This window comes from Salvelinus fontinalis, chromosome 12 (genome assembly GCF_029448725.1).
Source record: "Salvelinus fontinalis isolate EN_2023a chromosome 12, ASM2944872v1, whole genome shotgun sequence".
Classification (NCBI taxonomy): Eukaryota; Metazoa; Chordata; class Actinopteri; order Salmoniformes; family Salmonidae; genus Salvelinus; species Salvelinus fontinalis.
This window is the reverse complement of record NC_074676.1, coordinates 19,860,529-19,870,325: the sequence shown is the minus strand read 5'-3', so window position 1 is coordinate 19,870,325 and position 9,797 is coordinate 19,860,529. Positions and strand designations below refer to the sequence as shown.

General features: G+C 43.4%; 1 protein-coding gene across 1 annotated transcript in view; it reads right to left on the bottom strand.

Annotated features, from left to right (window-relative positions):
* Window positions 1–8,484: 8,484 nt before the first annotated feature.
* The window catches only part of LOC129867701 (putative adenosylhomocysteinase 3), a 27,663-nt gene continuing 26,350 nt past the window's right edge, over window positions 8,485–9,797 (bottom strand). Inside the window, exons 11-15 of the mRNA XM_055941254.1 lie at window positions 9,649–9,747; window positions 9,496–9,564; window positions 9,241–9,319; window positions 9,020–9,140; window positions 8,485–8,881 (exon numbers count right to left, since the gene is read on the bottom strand). Coding sequence (XP_055797229.1) covers window positions 8,875–8,881; window positions 9,020–9,140; window positions 9,241–9,319; window positions 9,496–9,564; window positions 9,649–9,747 — 375 coding nt within the window. The 3' untranslated portion in view covers window positions 8,485–8,874. The remainder of the gene's footprint in view (window positions 8,882–9,019; window positions 9,141–9,240; window positions 9,320–9,495; window positions 9,565–9,648; window positions 9,748–9,797) is intronic.

Genomic DNA, 9,797 nt, shown 5'->3' with positions numbered 1-9,797 from the left:
TAGTCTTGCTCACATTGAGGGAGAGGTTGTTGTCCTGGCACCACACTGCCAGTTCTCTGACCTCCTCCCTATAGGCCGTCTCATCGTTGTCGGTGATCAGGCCTACCACTGTTGTCGTCAGCAAACTTAATGATGGTGATGGAGTCATGTTTGGCTACACAGTCGTGAGTGAACAGGGAATACAGGAGGGGACTAAGTACACACCCGAGGGGCCCCAGTGTTAAGGATTAGCGTGACAGACATGTTGTTGCCTACTATTAACCACCTGGGGGCGGCCCGTAAGGAAGTCCAGGATCCAGTTGCAGAGGGAGGAGTTTAGTCTCAGAGTCCTTAGCTTAGTGATGAGCTTCGTATGCTCAATGGTGTTGAATGCTGAGCTGTAGTCAATGAACAGCATTCTCACATTGGTGTTCCTTTTGTCCTGGTGAAAAAGGGCAGTGTGGAGTGCGAATGAGATTGCATCATCTGTGCATCTGGTGGTGCAAGCTGGTGTAACTGAGTCAGGTTTGTAGGCCTCCTTGCTCGCACATGCTTTTTCAGTTCTGCCCACAAATGTTCTATAGGCTTGAGGTCAGGGCTTTGTGATGGCCCTCCAATACCTTGACTTTGTTGTCCTTAAGCCATTTTGTCACAACTTTGGAAGTATACTTGGGGTCATTGTTCATTTGAAAGACCCATTTGCGACCAAGCTTTAACTTCTCGTCTTGAGATGTTGCTTCAATATATCCACATATTTTTCCTCCCTCATGATGCCATCTATTTTGTGAAGTGCACCAGTCCCTCCTGCAGCAAAGCACCCCCACAACATGATGCTTCCACCCTCGTGCTTCACGGTTGGGATGGTGTTCTTCGGCTTGCACGCGTCCTCCTTTTTCCTCCAAACATAACGATGGTCATTATGGCCAAACAGTTCTATTTTTATTTCATCAGACCAGAGGACATTTCTTCAAAAAGTACGATCTTTGTCCCCATGTGCAGTTGCAAATCGTAGTCTGGCTTTTTTATGGCGGTTTTGGAGCAGTGGCTTCTTCCTTGCTGAGCGGCCTTTCAGGTTATGTCGATATAGTACTCGTTTTACTGTCGATATAGATACTTTTGTATCGGTTTCCTCCAGCATCTTCACAAGGTCCTTTGCTGTTGTTCTGGGATTGACTTGCACTTTTCGCAACAAAGTACGTTCACCTCTAGGAGACCGAACGCATCTCTTTCCTGAGCGGTATGATGGCTGCGTGGTCCCATGGTGTTTATACTTGCGTACTATTGTTTGTACAGAAGAACGGGGTACCTTCAGGCGTTTGGAAATTGCTCCCAAGGATGAACCAGACTTGTGGAGGTCTACTATTTATTTTCTGAGGTCTTGGCCGATTTCTTTTGATTTTCCCATGATGTCAAGCGAAGAGGCACTGAGTTTGAAGGTAGGCCTTGAAATACATCCATAGGTACACCTCCAATTGACTCAAATTATGTCAATTAGCCTATCAGAAGTTTCTAAAGCCATGACATAATTTTCTGGAATTTTCCAAGCTGTTTAACTTTTCTGCGCTACGGATCCCTTTTAGGGGATCATTTTCCTAAACAACCGCTGAATTGCAGGGTGCAAAATATTACTAAAAATATTTATAATCATGCAATCACAAGTGAAATATACCAAAACACAATTTAGCTTGTTGTTAATCCACCTATCGTGTCAGATTTTGAAAATATGCTTTACAGAGAAAGAAATCCAAGCTTTTGTGAGTGTATCAATAAATGCTAGAACAGCTAGCCCCAAATTAGCATGGTCACGAAAGTCAGAAAAGCAATAAAATGAATCGCTTACCTTTGATAATCTTCGGATGTTTGCACTCACGAGACTCCCAGTTACACAATAAATGTTATTTTTGTTCGATAAATATTACTTTTATAACAACAAAACGCCATTTGGGTTGCGCGTTATGTTGAGAAAACTACAGCCTCGTTCCGGTCCTGAAAGGAAGAAGAAAATTCCCAAACGTATCAGATTAAAAAATATTACAAAAAATATTCATAATCATGCAATCACAAGTAAAATATACCAAAACACAGCTTAGCTTGTTGTTAATCCACCTATCGTGTCAGATTTTGAAAATATGCTTTACAGAGAAAGAAATCCAAGCTTTTGTGAGTGTAGCAATCAATGCTAGAACAGTTAGCCTTATATTAGCTTGGTTAGCTTGGTCACGAAAGTCAGAAAAGCAATAAAATGAATCGCTTACCTTTGATAATCTTCGGATGTTTGCACTCACGAGACTCCCAGTTACACAACAAATGTTCTTTTTGTTCGATAAATATTACTTTTATAACAAAAAAACGCCATTTGTGTTGCACGTTATGTTCAGAAAACCAAATCCTTGTTCCGTTTGACAAATTCCAAAAAGTATCCGTAATGGTCGTAGAAACATGTCAAATGTTTTTTATAATCAATCCTCAGGTTGTTTTTAACAAACATAATCGATAATATTTCAACCGGACCATAACCTATTCATTTTTTATTTATTTCACCTTTATTTAACCAGGTAGGCAAGTTGAGAACACGTTCTCATTTACAATTGCGACCTGGCCAAGATAAAGCAAAGCAGTTCGACACATACAAAAACACATAGTTACACATGGAGTAAAACAAACATACAGTCAATAATACAGTGAAAAATAAGTCTATATACAATGTGAGCAAGTGAGGTGAGATAAGGGAGGTGAAGGCAAACAAAATATATATATAAATAAATAAAAATATAAAAAAGGCCATGGTGGCGAAGTAAATACAATATAGCAAGTAAAAAACACTGGAATGGTTGGTTTGCAGTGGAAGAATGTGCAAAGTAGAGATAGAAATAATGGGGTGCAAAGGAGCAAAATAAATAAATAAATACAGTAGGTAAAGAGGTAGTTAAGAGAGAAAAGGAAAATGGAGAGCTCCTCTCGCGCGAGCAGGAACTATTCGGAGGACACCTGACTACTTTTGAAAAATCAAGCTCATTTTTCAAAATAAAAGCCTGAAACTATGTCTAAAGCCTGGTCACAGCCTGAAAAAAATATCACTTCCGGGTTAGATTTTCTCAGGTTTCCGTCTGCAGAATAGGTTTTGTTATACTCACAGACAATATATTTTTTATTTTTTTTATTTTAAAATTTTATCCCCTTTTCTCCCCAATTTTCGTGGTATCCAATCGCTACTAATTACTATCTTGTCTCATCGCTACAACTGCCGTACGGGCTCGGAAGAGACGAAGGTCGAAAGCCATGCGTCCTCTGAAGCACAACCCAACCAAGCCGCACTGCTTCTTTAACACAGCGCGTCTCCAACCCGGAAGCCAGCCGCACCAATGTGTCGGAGGAAACACCGTGCACCTGGCCCCCTTGGTTAGCGCGCACTGCGTCCGGCCCGCCACAGGAGTCGCTGGAGCGCGATGAGACAAGGATATCCCTACCGGCCAAACCCTCCCTAACCCGGACGATGCTAGCCCAATTGTGCGTCGCCCCACGGACCTCCCGGTCGCGGCCGGCTGCGACAGAGCCTGGGCGCGAACCCAGAGACTCTGGTGGCGCAGTTAGCACTGCGATGCAGTGCCCTAGACCACTGCGCCACCCGGGAGGCCTCACAGACAATATTTTGAAATTTCTGGAAACGTTGGAGTGTTTTCTATACTAATCTGTAAATTATATGCATATTCTACGATCTGGGCCAGAGAAAATGTCCGTTTACCTTGGGAACGTTATTTTAAGAAAATAAAAAAATTCTGACCCCTAGCGCTAAGAGGTTAAATCTGAATTTTTAAGGTTAGGGTTAAGTTTAGGCATTACCTCAAAAAAGTAAAAGCTTAAAACAAAAATTGAATTTTCTTTTTATATCGCTGGATTTGAAGATGAAACCTTTAGCGCTAGCCCTGATCTCCACGCGGCGCTGGCTGTCCAGCTTGTGGCTGGCGCACGGCGTGGTATGTGCACCAGAAGCAGATGCTTACGCCCATCTTCCATCCCGGTCCACAACGCCATAGCAAAACTGAAACCTACTTGACATTGAATACTGACTTGTATGATGCGTGACCTGGCTGCTTCATCCAGGATACTATCATTTTAGCTTGCTTTAAATAACCACAATGCACTGGGGTTTTGGGGAAGGGTTCAATTCTAGACCAGTTAAAAAAAAAATCTAGAGTTGTTTCAGTGAGTGCACAGACACACGCATGCACATAAACACAGACGCACGCACACACACACACTGGATTACAGTAATCCAGGGACAGAGGGTATTTTTAGGCCATGATAGGCGTGGCACACTGATCTAGGAAAACATGCAACAATTAGTTAATTTGTTTTGCCTTGGATTGCTTTTATGGTTAAACTGACAACTGTTGCTTTCATACAGAATAAAAAAAGGCAAAAGCAATTGGCTCATGTATTGAGATCCATCTGTGTAATACTACTGCAGGAGAGTTTTGTAATCTCATTGCATTGGCCAGAGACACTACGGAATACTGCCACCTGGTGCTTAGGATGACCACAGCAAACACATAGATTTTTATTTTTTGTTCCTGTCTGTGTAAGTGGGCATTCTCTCTCTTACGTGAGCATGCTTTCCCACATGAGCTCACGGTTCCTCTATAATCTCTGGCATGCTCACACGAGAGAGGGAACGCCCACTTACACAGCCCAACAGCTGGCTCTGTCCTACTTATTGTCCTCTCCCTGCTCGCCACACCCGCCCCGCCCATAAAAAATTTGCCAGTGAGATGTCTCGCTTTCTTTACCGTCGCTGCACATATAGCAGCATACACTGGAGAAAGATGGACGAGAGAGATACCCACCACTACCCACCTGTCGTAGAAATGAAAAGATAGGAGGGGTGTACGCAATACGGTGGAAACCCAACCAAGCCCTCTGAGTTAGAGTAGAGTGCAGAAGAGGAGACCCAAGGGTAGTCCTGCTGTGTCTAGGTAATACTGTGTAATATTGAGGCTTCTAAAGCACTGGCAAGTCACACAGCTATCTTACTGCCTCTTCTTCCAACATTATCCCATAAACACTTTCTAGTACGTAATATAATCATCTGCTCTGAAGGATCATTATCCATGAGTGATGATGGAGAGGAGAGAGAGTGAGTGGAAGGTGGAGAGAGAGTGGGAGGGATCAGAACCTGATTAGGGAGCAGTGAGTAGCCACTCAGATCTGAAGGAAAGGGGGGGAGGGGCTGAGTGTTGATGTGCTGACTGTGCTCTTCCCAAAGACACACACACACACACACACACACACACACACACACACACACACACACACACACACACACACACACACACACACACACACACACACACACACACACACACACACACACACACACACACTACACTCCACAGGCTCCCGTTGGCACCTTAATTGGGTATGAGGTGCTTAAGTAATGGCTAGCACTAATGGCCGGAATGGAATAAATGGAATGTTATCAAACACATCAACCATTCCATTTACTCCATTCCAGCCATTATTATGAGCCGTTCTCCCCTCACCAGCCTCCTATGCTACACACACACCAACTTGTCGAGCGCCATGGAAACAGTTATTGGTGGAGCATCTCCTGGGAGGAGTCAAAGGAACACCCAGCTCACTAGTAGAGAGAGAGAGAGAGAGAGAGAGAGAGAGAGAGAGAGAGAGAGAGAGAGAGAGAGAGAGAGAGAGAGAGAGAGAGAGAGAGAGAGAGAGAGAGAGAGAGAGAGAGAGAGAGAGAGAGAGAGAGAGAGAGAAGAGAGCTGTGGGTTGGCAGCGCACTACATTGCTGCTTGCCATAAGTTGAGGGACAGTGTCTGACAAACATGTACTCTACTGTATGCTTATTGTTATTGTTGAATGTGTGGTTATTTTGACACTTGGTTATTGTTGTTACTGTTGTCCCGTTGACAATTTTGATTCTCATTTTAATTTCTTTATTGTAAATATCCAAAATAAGCTTTGGCAATATGTACATTGTTACGTCATGCCAATAAAGCAAATTGAATTGAATTTAAGAGCGAGAGAGCGAGAGAGCGAGAGAGAGAGAGAGAGAGAGAGAGAGCGAGAGAGAGAGAGAGAGAGAGAGAGAGAGAGAGAGAGAGAGAGATTGTTTGTATTGTTTATTTCACTTTTGTATAATATCTACCTCACTTGCTTTGGCAATGTTAACACATGTTTCCCATGCCAATAAAGCCCCTTGAATTGAATTGAATTGAGAGAGAGAGAGAGAGAGAGAGAGAGAGAGAGAGAGAGAGAGAGAGAGAGAGAGAGAGAGAGAGAGAGAGAGAGAGAGAGAGAGAGAGAGAGAGAGCTGTGGGTTGGCAGCGCACTACATTGCGTGTTGAACTATTTGTGTTTATGTCTCTCCCTGTTCCAGCATGGACTGCTTCAGACTGGTCAAGCTCAATGACGTCATCAGACAGGTGGACATGGTCATCACCTGCACGGGTAAGACATGTCATCACCCACAGAGGTAATGTGAATGGTCTAGTAAAGAGAGGGGCTTAACTCTCACATGAACTATAGCTCACAAAAGTTACACATGGAAGTATAGTAGAGTACATTTTTTGCCTGAAATGTGTACTCTCCAGAGTGTTTTTCATGTTACCAACCCTTTCAGTGTGCTGTAATGAGACCGGCTATCCCTAACCTTAGCGTCATGTCCACATCACGGTTCAACCCTAACACTAGCCTCAACCAAAAGCCTAACCTTAAAGATGATAATAAACTATACATTTCTTTGAAGCAATATTGCGGAGCAATGTTGCCAGCAATGGTTGCTGCAACAGTTTTCCATAAAAATGTGCATATTTTTATAATCTGGAGAATTTTGATCAGCAGCCCCACCAGTGGACGATTTTTAGAAATCCTCCAATCAGAGTGCATATATTGGTCATGTGATCAGTCTGCGTTCTAAAACATTTTGGAAACATGGTGGCCGTTTTTGAGCCGAAGTGTCCGAAAATGAACGTTTTGCAGTGAAATGTTGGTCATTCACCCATCAAATGTTTCCTCACCACAATATTTGATCATGCCACGTTACTACATACATACTGTGTTCAGTTTGTCAAGTTTAACTGACGACAGTATCCATGCTGGGGCGTACTAATTGATTAGCATGCTAATCAAAGCCCATGTATATTCAATGGCCCAAATTGGTTAGATTGTTAGCAACCTGGAAGCAGGTTGAGTGGATGAACAGGGCAGAGGCAACACCTCTTTGTTGCTTGTTTGTCAGCTGATGAATTGTTATACAGCCGTGGCAGTCAACAGTCAATAACAAGCTATAGGAGATGAGTAAATGAATAGGCAAATTACGTTTCTAATTTATCTATGCTTTACATGAAATATATTATTATTTAATTGTATTTATTTAACCCTTATTTTACCAGTTAAGTTGACTGAGAACACATTCTCATTTACATCAACGACCTGGGGAATAGTATTAATGCCCATTGTTGTTCATTGCTCTTCATAGCTCCAATGTCTCATACCCCACTCTGTTCCCAGCAACATTGCTTGGCAATATTGCCTTAAAAAATTGCCAGTGTATCCTCCGTAGCAATTTTCGCACATCATGTTCAAATCATCTATAACTGACTTTGTTGAGCTTCACAATCAATTTGAGATACTTTCAGATGATTTGGAAATGATGTGTGAAAAATGCTAACATCGGTCCCATGACTTGCAAGGGATTTGTGCCACCAATGCTAAAATGTTAGCATGTGGAAACGGTGCCAGGGAAACTAAACCAATTGCTATCATACCTTGTCCATAGACTGCTTACAGAGTAATGAAATAAATGTGTAATTTTGTAATTTAGGTGAACTATTCCTGTTCAACCCTAACCCTAGCCTTCACCACAACCATAACCCTAACTTCATGTCTACATTTCGGTTCAACCCTAGCCTCAACCACAACCACAACCCTAACCCTAGCTTCATGTCCCAACGCACCCCCTCCTCCTGAACCTGTCAGCCTACAGTAGGTAATGATGGGCTATGACAGGTTATGACAGCTTATAACAGGATACAACAGCCTCAGTTTTGTCCTCAGGCAACAAGAACGTGGTGGGAAGAGATTATCTGGACAGAATGAAGAACGGCTGCATCGTCTGTAACATGGGTCACTCCAACACTGAGATAGACGTGGTGAGACGTGTGTGTGTGTGTGTGTGTGTGTGTGTGTTTGTGTGTGTGTGTGTGTGTGTGTGTGTGTGTGTGTGTGTGTGTGTGTGTGTGTGTGTGTGTGTGAGTGTGTGTGTGAGTGTGTGTGTGAGTGTGAGTGTGAGTGTGTGTGTGTGTGTGTGTGTGGGACATCATTGCACCACCTGGTGGGCATAGTCAGAACTACAGAGACAGAAACAATAGCTGTTTGTCTGGGGAGAGGAGTTTATACGACTGGTGGGTGGGTCACATAACTTTATCTTTGAAAAAATACAAGAAAAAATTGTCAAATGTAAAATTTTATTAATTTTACCTTTTGGTTATTGCTTATCTGCTTTTATTTACATTCAGAAAGTTGAAACATTGTTTAGATACTGTATCTTTGAGAAGATTTGTAACTGAAAGTAAGTCAATGAAAAAGTAGATAATCTGTGTTTCTCTGTTACATGTTGACGTACACCTTCTCCAAAGCCAGGATTTTGGGCACTAGAGTCCTCTATTTATCTCTATGGGTCAGATGGCTCAGCAGATGTCAGAGGTCAGGGGTTAAAGGTCAGTCAGACCGTCATGGTTGGGGTGTTACATCTCAGCGCTGGGCTACAGTTTTCCCATATACACTAATCTGAGCCAGGTCTCCCTGGTCTTCGCTTCCTCTGAGCCACATGTCTTTGGGGTGCTCTGGTGTATCTTTGGTCTTCACTTCCATGGATTAGTACCTGCAATGAACACTCTCACTGTAAGCCACAGGAACATACTGGAACGCCAAATGACATTACTGTTCATGTTCATTCCTGCTTTTAGTGTGTATATGTGCATTATATGCTTGAGATGTGAGTGTGTGTGTGTTTCCCCACCTGTAGTAGTTTGGTTTGAAGGGTCCAGTCTTGGTGAGGCCCAGGTATTTGGCCTGCTCATCAGTCAGCTCTGTGAGGTGGGCGTCAAACGTTGGCAGGTGGAGTCTGGCCACGAACTCGTCTGAAAACATGCAAGCCCACACACACACCCAAACACAGTCACACTATACCCTTTCAAAACCGGAGTAACGAAGCAGTAGGTAGGTAAGGTGGTGTCTCACCCATCTTCTTTGGCAGGAGGTAGACATCTTTATTGTATCGTCCCTCTGGGGCATTGTACAGCTCAATCAGAGCCAGCGCCTGAGGGCATTACGTTACGTTATAGAAGTAGTATACCTAGAACATAATTAAATTACAAAGAGACTGTGGCTACAGAGGCCAGTTCCTTTTCATAGTGCATAATTGTAGCCCTCCACAGTAGAGCTTGTGTGTTTGCTGCGACCATGACGTCCCTGCTGTGTGAGAGACAGACAGACCTGTGTGGTGGCGGTGATGGAGAGAATGAACGTGGGTACCGTGGAGCAGCTCAGATTCAACAGATGACCCTGAGAGAATATACACACACTGTGAAACACACACACACACACCAGTGATCAGTGGTCACACACTTAACACACACAGGCGCTGACCTCAGCCAGTAAGATAATTCTCTTGCCATCTGGCCAGATGACATGGTCCACCTGTGACCTCACTCTCTCCCAGGTCAACTCTGGGCTCCGCAGACTCGCCTGACAGAGGAAAAACACAGTGTGTCAACCGCATATATCACACACACACA